Genomic DNA, 23,328 nt, shown 5'->3' on the forward strand with positions numbered 1-23,328 from the left:
CTTCCCACTCCATTCCATACTGCATTCTGCTGCCCAGATTATTTTTCTACAAAAATGTTCAGTTCATGTTTCTCTACTCCTCAAGAACCTCCTGTGGTTGCCCATCCACCTCTGCATCAAACAGAAATTCCTTACTATTGGCTTCAAGGCACTTTTCCACCTTGCCCCCACCTTGCCCTCACCTCTCTGCTCTCCTGCTACAACTCAGCCCGCACGCTTCGCTCCTCTAATGCCAACCTACTCACTGCACCTCGATCTCTATCTCGCCGCTGACCTCTTCCCCACATCCTGCCTCTGGCCTTCCTCCCTCCCTCTTCAAATCCGATGAATATTCACCCTTGCCCCCTTCAAAGCCTTATTGAAGACACATCTTCTTTGAGACCTTCCCCGACTAAGCCCTCATTTCCTCTTCTCCCACTCTCTTCTGCGTCACCCATGCACTTGGATTTACTCCCTTTATTCACCACCCCCCTCAGCCCCACAGCTCTTATGTACATGCATATCTGCAGCTTATTTCTATTAATATCTGTCTCTGTGGACTGTAAGCTCTCTGTGGGCAGGGAATATGTCTGTTATAGTGTTATATTGTACTTTCCCAAGTACTTAATATAGTGCTCCGCACACAGTGAGAGCTCAATGAATGCAATGGACTGCTCGATTAGCCTTCTCGCTGATTTCCCTACCTCCAGTTTTTCCCCATCCAGTCCATTTTTCTCTCTACCGTCTGGTTCATTTTTCTAAAACTCATATGGCACTAGGATCATCTTCCCACTCCCGCGCCTCAGAAACCTCTAATGGTGGCCCATCCCTTTGTGTATCAAACAGAAATTTGGGACCATTGGCTTTAAAACACCAATTAGCTCTCTTCTTCCTGACTATCTACTCCCTTTGTCTACACCGTAGGTCACAATCTCTTACTTTCGAGCTAACCTACAGTGGGAAGCAATGTAGCTTGGTGGAAAGAGCATGGGCCTGGGGGTCAGAGGACCTGGGTTCCAATCCCAGCTCTGCCACTTATCTGCTGTGTGACCTTGGGCATGTCATTTAGCTACTCTGAGCTTCAGTTACCTCATCTGTAAAATGGGGATTAAGATTGTGAGCCCCACATGGGACAGGGACTGTGTTCAACCTGCTTAGCTTGCATCAACTCCAGTGCTGAGTACAGTGCTTGGCACCCAATAAATGCTTAACAAATACTACAATATAGTTTGCTGATGCAGAAACCTTTTATTCTAAAATATGGTTTTCATTTACTCCAACACTAATTTCCTGACACTGCTTTCATGGGTTGGGGGCGAGTCTTCAGTCATTATGAACTGTAAGATGGTCATGGACGGAAAAGTGTCTACCAATCCTTTTGTTCTCTCCCAGTACTTAGTGCAGTCCTCAGCACACAGTAAATGCTCAATAAATCACATTGATGGATTGATTATGAGCATAATTGAAAACAACACATATTTTCTCATCTAGCTATTAATTTGAATAAAATATGAAAGAAATGCCGAGGGAGTATACTCTTCTAGTGTGCAAAAAAGTATTTTTAGCTGCCATCTAAATCTGTACTCTTCCTTTTCTCGCTTATATTTTTGCTTCTTTGGAGTGTTTCTACAGAATGGTTATCATTTAATTTGAAACCAGGTGGTTTCTTATTAATTTTATTATACAGTATAGTGAATTGAAAGTATTTGTAGTTCCACAGCAGCTTTCACAGGCAGGTTTAAAAGCACTTTTTAACATTTGTTTTTACTGGGCTTTGCAGAACAGAGAAAGCCAATGTGTCACCCTACTCTTTGTTCAGTGTGTGATGACAGGCAGAGTGACTATTTCAGTGAAGGAGAAACTTGGTGTCTTGGACTATAGGTTACCTTTCCTGACTCCTGGACTGTTTCTTCAGAGAAAACCAAAAACACGTAGCTGACGGTGAAATGCCATCCACTGGCAACATTTCCAAGCTTTCTCTGAGCTATGTATATTGTTTTTGTAGCTGTGAACCCGAACGACATCTTGCACGTCAGACTCCTCATCGGTTCTCAGATTGCAGCAGAGATGAGGGAGGCCATTCACAGCCGGCTGGGCCTCACGGGCTGTGCGGGAGTGGCTTCTAATAAACTCCTGTCAAAATTAGTGTCTGGCACTTTTAAACCCAATCAGCAAACAGTCCTTATGCCTGAGAGTTGTCAAGATCTCATTAGCAGTCTGGACCACATAAAGCAAATGCCAGGTAAGGAATATGTAATGTCATTTTTCTCTATGTAGAATATTATACCAGATGTTGTTGAATTCTTTCAAGGGTAAACAAGGTTGAACTGCATCCTGAGACCAGGCCAGGCACATTTTCAGAATGCCAGACTATTGGGAGAGGTTTCTGGGGACAGGGCCTCAAGCTTTGAAATAGCCTATGCCAATGTACAGAACTGAAATTGCCCCCACATCCTTCCTCCTTCTCCTCCTCCTCCTCCTTCTCCTCCTCCTCCTCCTCCTCCTCCTCTGCTTCCTCCTCCTCCTCCTCTTCCTCCTCTGCTTCCTCCTCCCCCTCCTCCTCCTCTTCCTCCCTCCTCCCCCTCCTTCTCCTCCTCCTCCCCTTCCTTCTCCTCCTCCTCCCCTTTCTTTTCCTCCTCCTCCCCCTCCCCCTACTCCTCCTCCTCCCCCTCCTTCTGGGAGTCAGAAGGACCTGGATTCTAATCCCAGCTTTGCTACCGGTCTGCTGTGACCTTGGTCAATAATAATAATAATAATTAATAATTATGGCATTTGTTAAGTGCTTAACTATGTGCCAGGCACTGTACTAAGCGCTGGGGTGGATACAAGCAGATCGGGTTGGACGCAGTCCCTGTCCCACATGGGGCTAACAGTATCAATCCCCATTTTACAGATGAGGTCACTGAGGCCCAGAGAAGTGAAGTGACTTGCCCACTGTCACACAGCTGACGAGTGGCGGAGCTGGGATTCGAACCCATTACCTCTGACTCCCAAGCCCAGTCTCTTTCCACTGAGCCATGCTGCTTCTCTAGTCAAGTCACTTCACTCCTGGGATTAATACTTTGAGCCCTCTGTGGGACATGAAATATGTCCAACTTGATTAGCTTGTGTCTATCTCAGCGCTTAAAATGGTCCCTGATACATAGTAAGTGCTTAACAAATACCATTTTAAAAAAAGACCAAAAAAAAAAGAAAAAAGCTAACAGTCTAGAGGGGGAGACATTAATATAAGTAATTTTAATATATAATTTATAGATACGGACATAAGTGTTCTGGGTCTGAGGGTGGAGCAAATATCCCAAAGGTCACAGATCCAAATGCACAGAAGCTACAGAAAGGAGAAGAGCCAAGGAAGAGGAAGGCCTCTTAGAGGAGATGTGATCTTAAAAAGGTGTTGAGGGTGGTTGTCTGGTTTATTCGGGGGGTGGAGGGAGTTCCAGTTCAGAGGGATGATGTGGCAAAGGTGTTGGCAGCAAGAAAGAGGAGATCGAGGCACAGTGAGCAAGATGGTACTAAAGGAGCAAAGTGTGCGGGCTGGGTTGTAGAAGGAGATCAGTGAGGTAAGCTGGGAGGGGGTGAGCTGATTGAGTTCTTTAAAGCCAATGGTCAGGAGTTTCTGTTTGATACTGAGGTGAATGGGCAATCACTGGTGTTTCTTGAGAAATGAGGAGACGTGGGCTGAGCATTTTACTGAAATCTATTCAGTTTATCAGAGAAGCAGAGCCCATTCACTCTAATTGTTCATTTTAACTGTTTTCCCCACTGGGAATTTCCCATTTTCATTTGGTTTAAAAAGAAGAAAAGTTACAACATAACTCTGACCATTTCTAACCACCTAGGTATTGGCTTTAAAACAACCAAGCGCCTGGAGTCATTGGGTGTCAGCAGTGTGCATGATCTTCAGACTTTTTCACCTGATATACTTGAGAAGGAATTAGGAATTTCAGTTGCACAACGAATCCAGAAACTCAGCTTTGGAGAAGATAACTCCCCAGTGACCCCATCTGGACCACCTCAGGTGATTTTTAACTGTAAAGTTTAACTTTTCAGAGTGAGGAAAATAGTTTTGAGAGCTTAAGAATGCTGCCAAATTTCTGAATTACGTTTATCTTTTAGAATGTTATGGTTTGGTTTACTTTGTAGATTCAGTAAAACTTTTGCATTTGTTTATTTCATCATTTTGTTACTCAACTTTTTGAGCCAAATGTAGATACCAAATATGGTATGTTTCTAATGGAGTAGCTTATTCATTTGAAATAGTGGGCCGCCATTGAAATATTAGTACTGTACTTGTAATCCAGCCTTAGTTTAAAAACTCTCAGCAAGGGTGTTATTGACATATGACACATTAAAAAAACCTATGATCAATATTTTTGATCCTGATCTAATTTACATAACTGGAACTATTGCTTAAAAACCCTTGGAGTTAGTTGTGTTTTGTTTTTTCCTTTAGCCAATTCTGTAATTGGTAGTGTTTTTGGAAACATAAACCTGTAAATATCTTTGGATTTTCCATTTCTGATATCATAAAAGCAGATACTGTATGGGGAATGTATTGTGGAGATTACATTATTGATGAGGTACATAGGTATGAAAAGCTGTTAATTTCAATATCCTAAAATAAACCACAGGAGAAACTTAGAATTCACCAAGTAGAAAAGGGCAAAAACTACTAGGGAAGGAAGAATTGTCACCTAAAAAGGTAGATTTGATTATTATTTTTTATTGTATTTGTTAAGCACTTGCTATGAACCAGGCACTGTACTGGTATAGATAATCAGATTGGTCACAGTCCATGTCCCAAGTGGCGCTTACAGCTTTAATCCCCCTTTTTACAGGAGAAGTAATTTAGGCCCAGAGATGTAAAGTGACTTGTCCGAGGTCACACAGCAGAGAGGTGGCGGAGCTGGGATTAGAATTTAGGTCCTCTGACTCGCAGGTCCGTGCTCCCTCCACTAGACCACACTGCTTCCTATTATTAAGGTTATTATGGAGGTAGTGTAGCATAATGCCTAAACCTAGAACGCTGTAAATATCTGGGTCCTGACTTTTTTTTTCTTTGTGATTTTTAAGCAAGTCCTTTCTTTTCTCAGTGCATTGTTTTGCTCATCTCTCAATTGGTATAATAATAATGTTGGTATTTGTTAAGCACTTACTATGTGCAGAGCACTGTTCTAAATGCTGGGTAGATACAGAGTAATCAGGTTGTCCCATGTGAGGCTCACAGTTAATTCCCATTTTACAGATGAGGTAACTGAGGCACAGAGAAGTTAAGTGACTTGCCCAGAGTCACACAGCTGACAAGTGGCAGAGCCGGGATTTGAACCCATGACCTCTGACTCTTAAGCCCAGGCTCTTTTCCACTGAGCCACACTGCATAACCCTTTTTGAATAGCTCAGTATCAGTACCGAAACTTGCAATATTTTTCTGGAGTATAGTATGAAGGAGATAACTATTATTCTCTCTATTTTGCCAATAAGGAAATTAAAGGAAGGAGTAGTTAAGCCACTTGCCCAAATTCACTAGCAAATCTCTCAGTGGTGGAATTGGGACTAGAACCTTAAAATTCTAATAAGCTTATATAAAGTCAAGACCGTGCACCCTTGTGCAGCACTTAACAATCATACAATTAGTTAGAGCTGTGGGGATTCGTACAATTAGTTAAGCTTCTTAACTCTCTCAAGTGCCTTTTCTATTAAAGTACATTATTCTCAATAAGTGTAATTTTCCACTGCCTAAACCTATTTCCTGGAAACACATTAGGCACTTTGGAAATAGTATGAATTATTTTAAACCTCCAGGGGACCGTAGGGGATCACAGGGTGAACTCCTGGGCAAACAGTTCACAGATAATTACTCCCCCCTCTTACCTTCCCAAGGCCCGTCTCCTCCAAGAGGCCTTCCCGACTAAGCCCTCCTTTCCTTTTCTCCCACTCCCTTCTATGTTGCCCTGATTTGCTGCCTTTATTCATTCCCCCCTCCCAGCCCCACAACCCTTCTGTAAGTATCTCTTTATATTAATGTCTGTATCCCCTTCTACACTATAAGCTCATTCTGGGCAGGAGATGTGTCTGTTGTATTGTTCTATTGTACTCTCTCAAGCACTTAGTATAATGCTCAGTAAATATGATTGATGGCTGACTAAACTGTCTCCTAGTTGTCTGAAAGAGTTAATGCTCCTCCGAAGAGCTAATTACATCTTGGGGTCAGTGTCTGAACCACCTGTTCCGCAGCCTGCCATTTTGACTCCTTTTCACTTAAAACCTCTGATTTGCTGTCCCCCAAGTTATAACAAAAATAATCATGATGGTATTTGTTAAGCATTTACTGCGTGGCTGGGGTGGATCCAAGCAAATCAGGTCACACACTGGGCTCACAGTCTCAATCCCCATTTTATAGATGAGATAACTGAGGCATAGGGAAGTGAAGTGACTTCCCTAAGGTCACTCAGCAGACAAGTGGCAGAGCTGGGATTAGAACCCATGATCTTCTGACTCCCAGACCTGTGCTCTATCCACTAGACTGTAGCTTCAGGGCTGCTTATTGGCTGGCTCAGGAGACTGTCATGAGGGGCACCTCCCCAAAGGACAAGGTCAACTATATTCCCTCTCTTACTCCCTGTATGTGCTCCCACCTGCTGTAGAACCTCAAATGTCACTAAAGTAAATCCAGGATTTATTCTGTTTCACCTGTCCACTGTACAAGGGCCACTCTCACAGGCTGGAACTGTGAGCAAAATACCAGCATGGGGGACGGATCCCAGGGCTCGCCTAATCTCCCCGGCCTTGCAGCTCCACTGAGTGTCTCTATCTGTTCCAAGAGGCGTTCCCAGACTGAGCTCCTCTTCCCCCTCTACTCCCTCTGCCATCCCCCCTTTACCTCTCCGCAGCTAAAGCCTCATTTTCCCCTTTTCCCTCTGCTCCTCCACCTCTCCCTCCCCATCCCCACAGCACTGTACCCGTCCGCTCAACTGTATATATTTTCGTTACCCTATTTATTTTGTTAATGAATTGTACATCGCCTTGATTCTATTTAGTTGCCATCGGTTTTTACGAGATGTTCTTCCCCTTGACGCTGTTTAGTGCCATTGTTCTTGTCTGTCCGTCTCCCCCGATTAGACTGTAAGCCCGTCAAACGGCAGGGACTGTCTCTATCTGTTGCCGACTTGTTCATCCCAAGCGCTTAGTACAGTGCTCTGCACATAGTAAGCACTCAATAAATACTATTGAATGAATGAATGAATGAATCTGTTAACGAATTGTACATTCCAAGTGCTTAGTACAGTGCTCTGCACATAGTAAGCGCTCAATAAATACTACTGAATGAAGAACTGTAACAATGGCAAAATGGGATTTAAATAATGATTTGGAGCAAAAGCAAAGACTACCTTAGCAGAGAGAGAGATGGTGCACAGGTTGTGGGGGGCAGAGAAAAACACTGAACTAAATAAAGGCGGGGAAGGGAACAGACCAGGAGGGCCTGAAGGTGGGTGCCAAATGGGAGAAGAACCAGAAAGGAGAGTTGCAACAACAGCAAGGAGACAGAAAGATTAGAGGTTGGAATAGAATGAAGAGAGCCAGCTTGTTGTGAACAGGGAACAAGTCTGCCAATGCGATTATATTGTATTGTCGCAGCCACTTAGTACAGTAAGTGCTCAATAAATACCATTGATTTGAAAAAGAAGAGGTCACAAATAGAATGTAGAGGAACAAATTAAAAAGTAGGACGATGGTGAGAGGAAGAGACAAATTAGGATGTAGAGGAACAGGAGGAAGGTGGAGAAAAAAGAAAGAAGGAAAAGGAACAGAGTGACAGAGGGGAAGCACCTAGCTTCAGTCTAACCCAGGCAATGGCTGGGTATATTTGCTGGTTTATAAATAAGGCTTAAAGGATAAATTAGTAAAAATATTATCTTAGAGTTTTGAAATGTACCTGGACATTTGCCATGTATTTTAAAAATAGATGTCTTTTGAGGGTGAAGTAATTGTTTTTCATTTGTTCATCTTTTGGTAGTCCTTTAGTGAAGAAGATTCCATCAGAAAGTGCTCTACAGAAGTGGATGCTAAAAAAAAAATAGAAGAACTACTAACCAATCTCCTAGAGAGGTGATTTTTCCTTCCTTCTTGTGGTTTATATTTTTTAAATATGGAGAGAGTAATTGTTGTTTTAGCAGTGTGACTCAGTGGAAAGTGCCCGGGCTTGGGAGTCAGAGCTCCGCCACTTGTCAGCTGTGTGACTTTGGGCAAGTCACTTAACTTCTCTGGGCCTCAGTTACCTCATCTGTAAAATGGGGATTGAGACTGTGAGCCCCATGTGGGACAACCTGATTACCTTGTACCCCCGCCCCCCCCCAGCGCTTAGAACAGTGCTTGGCACATAGAAAGCACTTAACAAATGCCGTTATTATTATTCTTAATAAAAATCAAGCTCAGAGCTTGATTATCATTGGTATGGGAATTCCTTATGTGATTTATTTCAAGAAGTAAGATGTGTCCTGACTCGTCCCAATATTTAACATAAAATAACTTTAACATAGCAACTCTATGACTAGACCTCACCTTTTGAACTTAAAGGTCTCGTGTCTTTCTGGGGCTGAATTCCCCCAGTCCTGTGCCAGTTCTTTCCTGCGGCAGGCCTCCAGATCTGATCTGTCCCCGGCTCTAGTAGCCATCTGGTTCTCTTTCTCCTCCTCCTCCTTCTTCTTTTTCTCCTCTTCCTCCTCATCTCCAGCTCCTTATCTCTCCTTTAGATGAGATGGCACAGCTCCTCTCTTCAAGGAGACAGTTCCTCATGTCAAGGTTGAGGACCGGGAGGTGTTTCAGGAAAGAGGGCATGGGCATCTCATTCAGTTTCCCTTTTTCTCCCTACTCTGCTTCAAATAATGAAAAGCAGAGTGAGGTGACCTGACCAATAATAATGATTTTGGTATTTGTTCTCAATGTAATATGTGCCAAGCATTGCAGTGGGGTAGGTATAAGTCTGTATACTCAGGTAAAAAACAGTACCTGTTCCTCATGGGGCTCCTAGTCCAAAGGGCCAGGGAGAACAGGTATTTTAATCTTATTGTTACAGATGAGGAACAGAGACATGGAGAAGGTTAAGTGACTTACCCAAGGTTGTACAGTAAGTGAAAGAACTAAATGGCCAAGTGGACTATCATCTGACTCTCACTAAATTGACATGTATGAATATATTAACCACAGTGATTATTAATATGTATGAGTAATTCTTAAAGGCAGTAAGCCCGGTGTAGGCAGGGATTGTTTCTATTGCTGAATCGTACTTTCCAAGTGCTTAGTAAAGTTCTCCGTACACAGTAAGCACTCAATAAATACGATTGAATGAATGAATGAATTATTTTATCGACCAAGGTGGATAAGCCCTGTCCCAAAGTAGATCTTCCAATCTTCCAGGAAATGTTTTACCCATTAATTTAACTCCATTCCTCTCTCCCCCTACCGGACTGGGACTTGGGAGGGGGAATAATTAAACCCTGAATGTGTTGAACTCAACGTGGTACAGAAAAGTTTGTATATCCCTAGCCCTTTCTATGCACAATTGCTATTCTCTCCTTCCTATTAGTAATTGGGAGAGGATGAAAGCAACTGTACCTTTGGCCTTGGTATTGCAGTGGTATTTGTTAAGAGCTTACTGTGTGAAAAACACTGTTCTAAGCACTGAGGTAGATTCAAGTTTGTCAGGTTGGACACAGTCCTTGTCCCACATGGAATTCACCATCTAAATAGGAGTGGAGGTCAGCCTGAAATAGGAAGACCTGATATCCCCTGAGGTCAGTATAACCAGCCCCATCTCTCTAGAAATTGTCTCAAGCACCTGGTGGACTCCAAAGCCAAGCACACCAAGTTAGTTGCCCTCAGCTTTTCAGCGAGGGTGTCCAACTCTAAATATAATAATGCATGTGCCTGGGGGCAGGGAAGGGAGTAATGCAGCTGCATTGTCTTTGTCAGCCTGGTCTCCCTGGGGACTCTGAATACAGGCCTTCCCTGTCTAAGCCCCCCTTTCCCTCTTCTCCCTCTCCCTCCAAATTGCCCTGACTTGCTCCCTTCATTCATCACCCCTCCCAGCCCCATATCACTTATGCACGTACTTGTAATTTATTTATATTAATGCCTGTCTCCCCCTCTAGACTGTAAGGTCATTGTTGGCAGGGAAGGTGTCTGTATATTCGACTCTCCCAAGTGCTTAGCGTAGTGCTCTGTGCACAGTAAGCACTTAATAAATATGATTGACTGTGAGAGATCAGGGTTAGGTTCATTTGCCTCATGTCTTTTAAACTGCATGGCCCTGTTGACCAACTCATGGGTCAGGAAAACTACAAGAAACATGACTCCCCAGCTTCCAGTGCACAGGCTAACTGGCCTCCATTACTTGTGGAAGTGCTAGACCAACTCAACAACTTGGGTTCTATTTTTAACACACAAGACTAATATTAGCCATCAACTCTGTGGTCTTGTAGTCTCCCAAGTGCTCATAGTACAGTACTATGCACACAGTAAGTGCTCAATAAATACCATTGACTGATTGATTGATAGTGGTTATCACAATGTCTTACGTTTAATACTTAGAGACACTCCCAGTTATCCGCCTGAAATTGTCCATATTCTCCCAAGTCTTCACACCAGTTCCCAGTATAACCACCTGCTTCCCATCTAGTCCTGGGCCCCCACTTTTCCCTTTCCTCTGATCCTCTGATCTTGCCTTAAAATGAGAGAGCACTACAGTGGAGTAAGAATGTCTCAAGCTGAGGTCATCTACTTACATGAGAGCAGCTTATGTACCAGAATGGGGAGGCTGTCAAAGGAAAGTAATCAGATACGGAACAACGAAGGAGCCAGTGGTTCTCCCCCTGCAGTGTGTTGCTGAGTGGACAGGCCAAATTAGAATAGGTGGGTTCTCTTTGGCCCAAAGGAGCACTTCTTGTCTCTAAACAGCCTTTCCTGACTTTGGTATTTCCAGCAGTCACTTCCCTTCACCCACCCTGAGAAGTGACTGCTTCTCTATGAGCAGCTTCTCTATGAGCTTCTCTATGAGAAGCAGCGTGGCGCAGTGGAAAGAGCATGGGCTTTGGAGTCAGGGCTCATGAGTTCGAATCCCAGCTCTGCCACTTGTCAGCTGTGTGACTGTGGGCAAGTCACTTAACTTCTCTGTGCCTCAGTTCCCTCATCTGTAAAATGGGGATAAAGACTGTGAGCCCCACGTGGGACAACCTGATTCCCCTGTGTTTACCCCAGTGCTTAGAACAGTGCTCTGCACATAGTAAGCGCTTAACAAATACCAACACCCTGCTTGGAAACCAGTTCATTGTCACGGTAAAAATGACCTCTAAGCCCTCTTCTTTTCCTTTCACAAGAAATGGATTTTAAATCTGTGATTAAGGATTTTGTGGGCTAGTATGCCTTTTTACTAGTGTGGATAAGTGCAAATTTACTGTAATTAATGTAGTCTCATATGGAAAAATACATAATAGAAAACCTGAACTATATGTGCATGTGTTTAGTGTTCATTTTTAGTGAGAAAAATATATAATTTCCCCAAATTTAAGTAGCCCTTTCTTGGACTTTCCCTTCCTTGAAGAGGACGTGCCTATGATACTTGATATGATTAATATGCCAGAGATAGTAATTTTAGAATATAAAATCATACTTTAGTATTTCCTTTTACCTCTAGAAACCAGCATGAGACTTTCATAATATGATGTTCTGTTGTGCTTGTCTTATCTGCTTTTAAATTATTTAAATAATAGCCTCTACCATAAAGCCAAGCCAAGCAAGATATATTACCACAATTGATTAGTTTAATCTTTGCAATAGCATATATAGTATTTTAATTAGTAAAGTGTTTACAGAGACACTGAAAGAAATTTTATTAGTCTATTACCAACAAACACATAGCAGTAATAAAGCAGCAATCAGTGGAAGAATAATCAGTCTTATTTCATACACTTAATAATGATATTTGTTATGTACTTACTATGTGCCAAGTACTGTTCTAAGTACTGGGGGAGATACAAGATTATCAGGTTGTCCCAGATTCATTCAATAGTATTTATTGAGTGCTTACTATGTGCAGAGCACTGTACTAAGCACTTGGAATGAACAATTCGGCAACAGATAGAGACAATCCCTTCCCAATGACGGGCTCACGGTCTAATTAGGGGAGACAGGCAGCAGAGCAAAACAGAACAAAATGGGGCTCACAGCCTTAATCCCCATTTTACAGATGAAGTAACTGAAGCACAGAGAAGTTAAGTGACTTGCCCAAAGTCACACAACTTAAATTTAAAATGTTCCATTTCAGGGAGGTTTAAAAAATATATTTCCAATGTAGTGATATGATATTTTACATATGTTCTATAAATCCCCTTTTTCAAATTAGACAATGGTATTTAAATGCTTACGGTCTCTAGAAGTTAAAGTGGAAGCTGTATCCATCATGACATTTCAATCATAACTGTATTTTTCACTATTCCTGCTGAAGAACCACTATATGTCTGAAATCTGAACTATAGTAAGGGATGATGGATGAAGGATGAATTCCTTAAAGCAGCTTTTGAGCAGGGTATAAGGAAAAGAAGGGTTTAAGGACTGTTAGAAACTTGATTAGTAGCTCTAATAACTCCAAAACCCCATTTAGTCAAAAAGCAGAAGTAGTGTCTTTTGGATGCAATATTGGGTGCCGACCTCTTGGCCCACATCCTGCCACTGGCCTGGAGCATGTTCCCGTTTTGTATCTGACAGATGATCACTCTCCCCACCCTCAAAGTCTAATTTAAAAAAGCACATCTCCTCCAAGAGGCTTTCCCTGATAAAGCTTCATCTCCTCTTCTTCCATTCCCTTCTGTGTCACTCTTGCACTTCAATTTGCACTTGTACTGTACTCTCCCAAGCTCTTAGTACAGTGCTCTGCACGTAGCAAGCACTCAGAAAATACCATGGATTGATTGATTATGGTAAAGTCTCGAGTTACCTCAGCCACTGATTGCTATGTGGCTCAGGATCCAGAAGACCCTTCTGATATTACACTCAGTCACTGCAGGGATGAAAGTCCCCCCCTCACCCTTCCTCCCCTCACTCCATCTTGCTTCTTCCCAGTCAGTATCGTGCATGCTCTGCAGGGCCTTCTGAGGGAAGTCGCCCTATTTTGAATTGAAAGTGTGGAGGTCTCTTCTCCCATCCCGATTCTATGTTGCATTGTGTTAAACCAAGAGAAAACCCTATTCAGCCACTCCTCCTCTAAACTGTAATCTTGTTGTGGGCAGGGAATGTGTTGTTCTGTGTTGTTGTATTGTACTCTCACAAGCGCTAAGTACAGTGCTCAGCACACTGCAAGCATTCAATAAATGCAATTGACTGACAGACTGACCGACTGATTAACTGCAATCATGATATTCCTCTTCTGTGTTGCTTTAGAGTGGGGGTGTTGGGAGAGGGAATGCTGAGAATTGCAGCTGCTTATCACAGTTAGAAATGCCCCTGGGCTAAAGTTGTGCCTGGCCGGTCACCATGGTGATGAAAGCTGACAAGCAGCTGAGCCTAGGGACAAAGTTGCAGCAAGGGGGAAGTTGGGGCTGAGCCAGGCCAATGGAGCACAGGCTAGCCAGGTCAGATCAAACTGGCTCCCAGCTGGAAAGAAGGAAGCAGGTCCGGCACGTCCTGGTTGGGATTGCTGGCTCGTTTCCCTGGGCCCTTTCTGTTGGAAGTGTGGGAGCCATGCAAGTCCCTGGTTTCCTTCCCCTCCCCCAAAAAATGCTAGTTAAGTGGGTAGGGTCGAGGGAAACGGGAGATGGGTGGAAAGGGCCATGCTCGAGGCACAGTACAGAGGTCAAGAAAGGCCCCATAAATTGTTGAGAGGAAGGGTGGAGGGGAAATACAGTGTAATTTTAATTACCTGTAGGGTCCCGGTGTTATGTTATGTTAGAGAAGCAGCGTAGCTCAGTGGAAAGAGCCCGGGCTTGGGAGTCAGAGGTTATTCAACTGTGTATATCTTCACTACCCTATTTATTTTGTTAATGAGATGCACATCACCCTGATTCTGTTTATTTGCTGTTGTTTTAATGAGATGCTCTTCCCCTCGATTCTGTTTATTGCCATTGTTCTTGTCTCTGTCTCCTCCGATTAGACTGTAAGCCTGTCAAAGGGCAGGGACTGTCTCTGTTACCGATTTGTACATTACAAGCACTTAGTAAAGTGCTCTGCACGTAGTAAGCGCTCAATAAATACTATTGAATGGTTCTAATACTGACTCCACTGCTTGTCAGCTGTGTGCTGTAGGCAAGTCACTTAACTTCTCTGTGCCTCAGTTACCTCATCTGTAAAATGGGGATTAAAACTGTGAGCCCCATGTGGGACAGCCTGATCAGCTTGTATCCCCCCAGCGCTTAGAACAGTGCTTTGCACATAGTAAGCGCTTAACAAATACCACCATTATTATTATTATTATTATTATGTCAGGGCTGGTTTTGAAAGAGAACCTAACAAATCGCATTTATGTCTGTGGGCAAACTGATCCTTCAGGAGAGTGATTCACAATACACTCAGATTTTTGAGGAACTAATTACACTCATCTTCAGTAGATCGTTTTTAGCCGTGTTAAGTTTTTCAGGTGGGGATGTTCTGAGGAGGAGATGCAGGGCTGTAGGTTAAAGGAGGAGTGTAGAAGTGGAATTGTGAGTCTTTTGGCATAGAGGTGGCATCTAAGGCCATGTGAGCTATTGAGCTCCCTGAGGGAGAAAGAGCAAAGAACTCAAAAAAGAACCCGGGGACACCCACGGTTAAGGGGTGGGAGGTGGAAGAGTATATAGATGGGTGAGATGAACAAGCTTCTATGCATATTCAATAAATGTTTGAGAATGATCATGAATGAGAAGCAGCATGGCTTAGTGGAAAGAGCACGGGCTTGGGAGTCAGAAGATGTGGGTTCTAATCCCGGCCCCTCCACTTGTCTGCTTTGTGACCTTGGGCAAGTCACTTCATTTCCCTGTACCTCTGTTATCTCATCTGTAAAATGGGGATTAAGACTGTGAGCCCCACGTGGGACAGCCTGATGACCTTGTATCTACCCCAGCACTTAGAACAGTGCTTGGCACATAGTAAATGCTTTACAAACACCATTATTACCATCATCATTATTATTATTACATAGGTACCCGCAAATCTTGAGAATAGCCAATTAGCGGAAAGTATTGATTAGAAATTATTGACCTTTCTTCCAACCAACAGTGCAGTTAAGAAGGAAAGCCAAGGGCCGAAACTCTGCCTAATGAACATTTAGTTTGATGTAATTTACTCGGTGATTTGCAGGTGGACTGCTGACCTTACTTTTTATTAAGTTGGAACATTCAAGCCCAGCCAGTTCTCTTATAATAGAGAAGCAGCGTGGTTCAGTGGAAAAAGTACGGGCTTGGGAGTCAGAGGTCATGGGTTCTAATCCAGGCTCCACCGCTTGTCAGCTGTGTGACTTTGGGCAAGTTACTTAACTTCTCTGTGCCTCAATGACCTCATCTGTAAAATGGGGATGAAGACTGTGAGCCCACATGGGACATCCTGATCATCTTGAATCCTCCCCCCTCCCCCAGCACTTAGAAGAATGTTTTGAACCTAGTAAGCTCTTAACCTTAAGCTTTACCTCATCTGTAAAATGGGGATTAACTGTGAGCCTCATGTGGGACATCCTGATTCCCCTGTGTCTACCCCAGCGCTTAGAACAATGCTCTGCACATAGTAAGTGCTTAACAAATACCAACATTATTATTAACAAATATCACCATTATTATTATAATAAGGAGGATCTGCATTATGAAAAACTCACAAGTTAGTACCTACAGAATGCATCTGTTTTCTTCCAGTATTGCACTGCGTTTTATCCAGACAGGTGGGCACAAATGGAAGAAGGATCCCTATTACCCCAGTAGCATTCAATCCAAAAGGTGTAGTTAAAATGTGTTATGGGAGAACTGATTGCAGTTTTCAGATAATGGCTAGGTTTTCCCTACAATAGTTTCTTTTAATGGATGCAATTTGCAGGGAGATAATCACTTTAACTGTGAATGATGGAGCAAATTGCTTAAGTGATCACCAATAAGTGCAGTGGAAATGCAGCCTTAGCTTGAAATAGCCATGAAGCTAGGGCTCCTTAAAAGTAAAATGCTTTAACCTACCTAACCTTCAAATGCAGTAATTGATTGTTTTATGTTTTCTACCTAGGCTCAGACTAGGAATTTTCGCTTTATTTGTTTTTCAACAGCCTGCTGTCATCACTGTACTTACTGTATTTGCTAACTCAGATTGGGTTTAAAAGCACCTAATAAGTATTAATGTTCTTGTTTTCCATATAACATATTTTCAGAGTTTACAAAGATGGAAGGAAACCTCATACAATAAGATTAACCATCCGTCGATTTTCAGCAGAGAAATCTTTTAATCGGGAGAGTCGGCAGTGTCCTATCCCATCTCATGTAATTCAGAAGTTAGGAACAGGCAAGTACCCATATGAATTACTATTTCCTTTCATACTTTATTATTATATGTTTGTTCTACTGAATTTGACTGAAGAAAACTTCAATGGGAAATGGGTTATATCATTGGAAATTTTAATTTTTAAAAATTTTTGTAAGTTTTGTCTTCATCCTGTGTAATAATGATGATGGGACTTACTAAGGTGCTTACTATTTACTGCCTGATACAGTGGTGGGGGAGGATCCAAAGTAATCTGATCGGACACAGTCTTTGTCCCAAACTGGGCTCACAGTCTAAGATGGGGGACGAACCGTAATTTAATTCCCATTGTACAGATGAGGAAACTGAGTCACAGAGAGGTTAATGACTTGCTCAGAGTCCACCGACAGGTAAATGGCAGAGCTGGGCCCAGAACCCTGGTTTCCTAACTTCTAGTCCTGTGCTTATTTTTAGGAGATGACACTGCCTCCTAAATATTCATTGAATGTTCATGCTCTAAAACTATACAAGGCTTCTGTAATGTTCATAATGTTCATTCTGTAGTGAAATTGTAACACTATATTACCTTACGAGTACATGTTAGACCTTCCTGTCCTCAAGGAGTGCTGGAAAATTGGAGAGATAGACAGGGGTATGAGTACATAATGAATCTAAATATGCACATGGATGAATGAAGTTATTGCCAGAATGAATTGAGTGGGCGGCCAGGAACTTTGTGATTAGGGTACAGGTAATGAAAAATTCCTTATTAATTTGGTAGCCCGTCTGGAACTCAGGAAACTTTTAGGACTGACCACTGTCTCTCTTTGCATTAGAAGAAAGTTTTGAGATATTCCATTCATCCCTGCCCAGAGTTTTATATATTGTTAAAGCATCTTATTGATTTAGGAGAAGCAGCATGGCCTAGGGGTACGAGCATGGGCTTGGGAGTCAGAGACAGTGAGTTCTAATTCTGGCTCCACCACTTGTCGGCTGTGTGACCTTAGGCAGGTCGCTTCACTTCTCTTCACCTCAGTTACCTCATCTGTAAAATGGGGATTAAGACTCTGAGCCCCAAGGGTGACATGGACTGGGTCCAACCAGATTACCTTGTACCTAGCCCTGCGCTTAGAACAGTTCCTGGCACATAGTAAGTGCTTAACAAATGCCATTATTATTAGTATTATTATTACTAATCTCCAAGGGCTCCTTCCCCTCTGCCTTCAAACATGCCCACGTCTCCCCCATCCTAAAAAAACCCGCTCTTGACCCCACTTCCCCCTCCAGTTATCGTCCTATCTCCCTACTACCCTTCCTTTCCAAAATCTTAGAACGAGTCGTCTACAATCGATGCCTAGAATTCCTTAACTCCCATTCTCTCCTAGACCCCCTCCAATCTGGCTTCCGTCCCCTCCACTCTACCGAGACTGCTCTCTCTAAGGTCACCCGTGACCTCCTTCTTGCCAAATCCAATGGCTCCTACTCCATTCTGATCCTCCTTGACCTCTCTGCTGCCTTTGACACTGTCGACCATCCCCTCCTCCTCCATACCTTATCTCACCTTGGCTTCACGGACTCTGTCCTCTCCTGGTTCTCCTCTTACCTCTCTGGCCGATCATTCTCGGTCTCCTACGCTGGAGCCTCCTCCCCCTCCCATCCTTTAACTGTTGGAGTTCCTCAAGGGTCAGTTCTTGGCCCTCTTCTGTTCTCCATTTACACTCACTCCCTCGGTGAACTCATTCGCTCTCACGGCTTTGACTACCATCTCTACGCAGATGACACGCAGATCTACATCTCCGCCCCTGTCCTCTCCCCCTCCCTTCAGGCTCGCATCTCCTCCTGCCTCCGGGACGTCTCCACCTGGATGTCGGCCCGCCACCTAAAACTCAACATGAGCAAGACTGAGCTCCTCATCTTCCCTCCCAAACCCGGTCCGCTCCCAGACTTCTCTATCACCGTGGATGGCACGACCATCCTTCCCGTCCCGCAGGCCCGCAATCTCGGTGTCATCCTTGACTCGTCCCTCTCGTTCACCCCACACATCCTATCCGTTACCAAGACCTGCCGGTTTCACCTCTACAATATCGCCAAGATCCGCCCTTTCCTCTCCACCCAAACGGCTACCTTACTATTACGGGCTCTCGTTATATCCCGGCTAGACTACTGTGTCAGCCTTCTCTCTGACCTCCCTTCCTCCTCTCTCGCCCCACTCCGGTCTATTCTTCACTCCGCTGCCCGGCTCATCTTCCTGCAGAAACGATCTGGGCATGTCACTCCCCTTCTTAAACAACTCCAGTGGTTGCCTATCGACCTCTGCTCCAAACAAAAACTCCTCACTCTAGGCTTCGAGGCTCTCCATCACCTTGCCCATTCCTACCTCTCCTCCCTTCTCTCTTTCTACCGCCCATCCCGCACGCTCCGCTCCTCTGCCGCCCACCTCCTCACCGTCCCTCTGTCTCACCTATCCCGCCGTCGACCCCTGGGTCACGTCCTCCCGCGGTCCTGGAACGCCCTCCCTCCTCACCTCCGCCAAACTGATTCTCTTTCCCTCTTCAAAACCTTACTTAAAAATCACCTCCTCCAAGAGGCGTTCCCAGACTGAGCTCCTCTTCCCCCTCTACTCCCTCTGCCATCCCCCCTTTACCTCTCCACAGCTAAAGCCTCATTTTCCCCTTTTCCCTCTGCTCCTCCACCTCTCCCTTCCCATCCCCACAGCACTGTACTCGTCCGCTCAACTGTATATATTTTCGTTACCCTATTTATTTTGTTAATGAATTGTACATCGCCTCGATTCTATTTAGTTGCCATTGTTTTTATGAGATGTTCTTCCCCTTGACGCTGTTTAGTGCCATTGTTCTTGTCTGTCCGTCTCCCCCGATTAGACTGTAAGCCCGTCAAATGGCAGGGACTGTCTCTATCTGTTGCCGACTTGTTCATCCCAAGCGCTTAGTACAGTGCTCTGCACATAGTAAGCGCTCAATAAATACTATTGAATGAATATTAATAGTAATCTAGCCGTTTTGTACAATGGCTTGAGTTTGTTTATATTTTCCTTTATGTAAACTTTAGGAAGCTATGATGTTATGACTCCAATGATTGATATACTTATGAAACTGTTTCGAAATATGGTAAACGTGAAGGTGCCATTTCACCTTACACTTTTGAGCGTGTGCTTCTCCAACCTTAAAGCAATGCCGACTTCTAAGAAGGGAACTATTGAATTTTATTTAACACCATCATCATCATCAACTTCACAGTCTGGTAAAAGGACACATGTAAGTGCAGAGTTCTTGGAAACAGATGTCCTGTATATACTGTAGATTTATTTACTGCAGGGAGAATTGTGTATGTGGCTAAATGTTAGATATTCTGAGTGTGGCATTTGAATGTGGTTGGTTTCTTATGGTTTTTATGCCTTATATGTCTCATACTTTTCCCTCCACGTTTTTACAATCCCAAATGTTATTTTCCCAAGTAATAAAAATAAGCACACATGCTTTTCAGATGAAAGAGAGTAGAAAAGGGTTTCATTTCTCCTTTGGTGGATGATCTTAAACAGCACCTACCCAAAAGGTTAATGATAAGAATGGAAGTTTAAGAAATCGAGTATTCTTTGTTGAAGAGGAAAGTAGAAGGGCTTAAGAGTTCCTGTTAGATGAGCAGGGAAGAAAGTGATTAGTTATCTGGGAAATATTTTCTGATTGTCCTGATTGGGTGAAGCATGGTCGGGTAACACAACTCATTTTTATCTCCCTAATGACCCATCAGCAGCTAGGATAGAAAAGATTGCTGTTGAGGTATTTACATTTTCCATTGTGCTAAGCACTTCACATCTGTAAACATAATAAAGGTAAGACTGCTTGGCAGCACTATCTGGGTCACCAGCTCCAAGCCTTTTGAACAGGGGCACTACTCCCAGGTGGTGTGTTTTGTACCCGGGGATTGGCTGCCATACTGGACTGCCTCCCAGGAAGCCTCTAGACAGACGATTGACTGGCATAGGGGGTCCCCAAAACACATCTGCTGAAAATGTCATCTCTCCATAACCCCCCTGCCCATTCTCCCTGCTTGGAAACTTCCTCTTCTGCCTCCCCTTGCAGAAGTAGGAATGTGACCAAAATGCAGATATGGGGATGAGGGGAAATGACGCAGATTTAATTTATTTCCTGTTCTCAGCTGCTCTTTTATGCCTCTTGGAAGGGGGAACTACTGTCATAATGCTGATGAGTTCCATTTTCGTTAGATGAGAGAAGAAAAATAGAAAAACAAATCCCAAAAAGAGAGCCAGGCAGAGACAGAGGGGGACCTAGAGGAGAGGAGCAGCTACAAAATGTTTCAAGGGGTCTGAATATAGGGGCAACAATGAGGTGGGACTTGCATCGCATTTGCCAGGCTGAATATCTTTGCGGTTGTTTTAGAATTGTAGAGCTATAGCATCACGGAGCCTCATCTGATCCATCTCTTTTTGGATCTGAATATAGAAGCTCAAGTGTGTGAGAGGAAAGGTATGTGCTTCCAAATGGCACAACCAAAGTGAACAGTAACCCTGTTCTATAAGAATGTCTTAATCACCTGTATTTATTGAGAATTTACTGTGTGCAGAGCGCTGTATTAAGCACTTGGGAGAGTGCAATAGAACAGAATTATTATTATTATTTTTATTAGTTGGTAGGCACTTTTCCTGCCCACAGTGAACTTACCAAAATGGTCCTGAAACTTCTCAGTCCAGAGGCCACTTATGGAATAAAATCCTCAGATTAGTAGATGTGTTAATAGAACATATTGGCTCCCAGCTGCCCTTTTTAGAGTGGAAACCCATCAACAGGCCCATTCAAAAAGCGGCCCCTGAAAGAGCCTGGAGCCTCTGACGTTCGAAGAAAGGGTCCAGAGGATTTGTGAACCCCTCCCTCTACCCCCCAAACCTGCGGGAGTCCAGGAACAGCCAGGGACCACACTTTGGGAATACAGTGTTTTAATAGGTGCACTCCTAGGAACTGCATCTTTTACAAACTGTTGTTTAACTTCTTATTTTTTATTTCCGTGCTAGAAAATGAAAGACATTCATATGGAAGATCTCTCACAAGACAAGGATGTCAGCTGGGATTTTCTACCTACCGGAAGAATAGAAAGCACAAAAACCGGAGAATCTCCGTTAGACTCCACAAATTATCCAAAGGAGAAAGAATTTCCTCTTCAGTCCCTCCCTGAGGGCATTGACCATGAGGTATTTAGCCAGCTTCCATTAGATATTCAAGAAGAACTTATCTCTGGGAAACCTGGGGAAAAACTCCATGGAAAGAGAACTCCCAGTTATTCTTTGCGGGCCTCTAAAGGAGTACTGTCTTTCTTTCCTCAAAAAGACAGGCAGGACAGTGACTCACATTGCAGCGAGCAAAACCCAACATCTGCAGCAAGCAGCAAACATTCAGATTCTTTAGCTACAAATGAGCCAGGGACATCAGGTTTAAGTAGTCCTGGCTCAGCATATCTTTTCAATTTAAAAGATCCTTCTTCCTATCCGGAAAGCGTTTCAAGAGATGGAGGTGTGAGCCAATGTCCGAAGGAACCCCAAGCCTTCCACCTTTCAAATACAAACCCTGCAGTGTCTACTGTCCATTCCATTCCAGACTTGCAAAGTCGACAACTTTTTTCCACCGAACAAATTGCAGCTGACCAGAAGTGGCCCACAGGAACACTTTCTGAGCATCAGTGCGCTGTGAAAAACCAAAAGCAGGACTCTGCAGAGGAGGAAATTACTTTTCCTTCCAACATTGACCCCGCAGTTTTCTTTGAACTACCAAAAGAAATACAAAAGGAACTCCTGGATGAATGGAAGAGAGCAGAAGTATCTTTACACTTTAAACACTAATAAGCAGGCTGAAAAATAAAATACCTGCCCATTTCAGTTTTAGTAGTCAGTTATGGTAGTTAAATTAAACTTGGGCATTAGATATTCAATACTGCAAAAAATTTGGCTAATCGGACACATTCAAGGCAATGTGTGAAGAGCAGAAGTAATTTTCACTTAAAACGTGCCTCCATTTCAAAAGTGGTAATTCAAATGTTGTCTTCAAATTTCAAGTTGTCATATATATGATTTTCAATAAAAATATTATGAATAGTGTGTGGTCCCTACATTTTATTGAAAAAAGTAGGCAGACATCTATGAAACAAAACATTCAAAAACTTTGAGCTACAGGAAAGTAAGGAAGATTATTGAATTTTGCCCCTCTGAGATGTAAAGTTACTCAAGAACTTCAGCCCAAGGTGGGCTTCAAAGTATGAACAATCTTAGAACTGAAATGTCTCACTAACTTGTATTAATTTGTTCCAGTCAGGACTGTCCTTAGGAAGATGATGAGATCCAGGGCAACTGGTTGAAGAGTGTGAGTTCTTATTGATTCTGGGGAGTGGGGAATCTGTTTAAATCTCTTCTCTCTTTTCACTCCCCACCCCTCGCCCCTCCGTTCCCCCCGACACAAAGCAGCAGTGGCTGCTGACACTGTGTAGCAGCCCTAGCTTTAAGTATTTTAAGTATGCGGGACATAGGTGTTGACAAGAACACTTGGCCATCCTGGGTGTGTCCACAAGTCACCATCTACTCAACTGAGGCTCTTTGATGGCACTGAGGTTTAGGATTTCTTCTACACACAATTCTTCTCCACTTCCATACATTCAGAGGCCAGTTTGCGCTCCATTCTACTCTTTTCCACACTCCAGCCACGTACAGAATCAATCAATGATATTTATTGAGTGCTTATTATGTGCACAGCACTGCACTAAGCACTTGGGAGCATACCATACAACAGTTTGTAGACACCCTAGGCTTCAAGGCCTCCATCACCTTGCCCCTTCCTACCTCTCTTCCCTTCTCTCTTTCTACTGCCCATCCCA

The 23,328-nt window shown here is 43.4% G+C and overlaps 1 protein-coding gene across 2 annotated transcripts in view; it reads left to right on the forward strand.

Moving 5' to 3' along the window:
* POLI (DNA polymerase iota) overlaps positions 1–22,558 on the forward strand; it is a 39,292-nt gene extending 16,734 nt beyond the window's left edge. For both annotated transcript variants that reach the window (XM_029060320.2, XM_029060321.2), the window contains 6 exons: positions 1,985–2,221; positions 3,819–3,997; positions 7,994–8,085; positions 16,346–16,476; positions 19,504–19,709; positions 21,482–22,558. In XM_029060320.2, the coding sequence (XP_028916153.1) occupies positions 1,985–2,221; positions 3,819–3,997; positions 7,994–8,085; positions 16,346–16,476; positions 19,504–19,709; positions 21,482–22,303 (1,667 nt within the window). In that variant the 3' untranslated portion in view covers positions 22,304–22,558. The remainder of the gene's footprint in view (positions 1–1,984; positions 2,222–3,818; positions 3,998–7,993; positions 8,086–16,345; positions 16,477–19,503; positions 19,710–21,481) is intronic.
* The last annotated feature ends 770 nt before the right edge of the window (positions 22,559–23,328 follow it).

Source organism: Ornithorhynchus anatinus, chromosome 3, assembly GCF_004115215.2.
Source record: "Ornithorhynchus anatinus isolate Pmale09 chromosome 3, mOrnAna1.pri.v4, whole genome shotgun sequence".
Lineage (NCBI taxonomy): Eukaryota > Metazoa > Chordata > Mammalia > Monotremata > Ornithorhynchidae > Ornithorhynchus > Ornithorhynchus anatinus.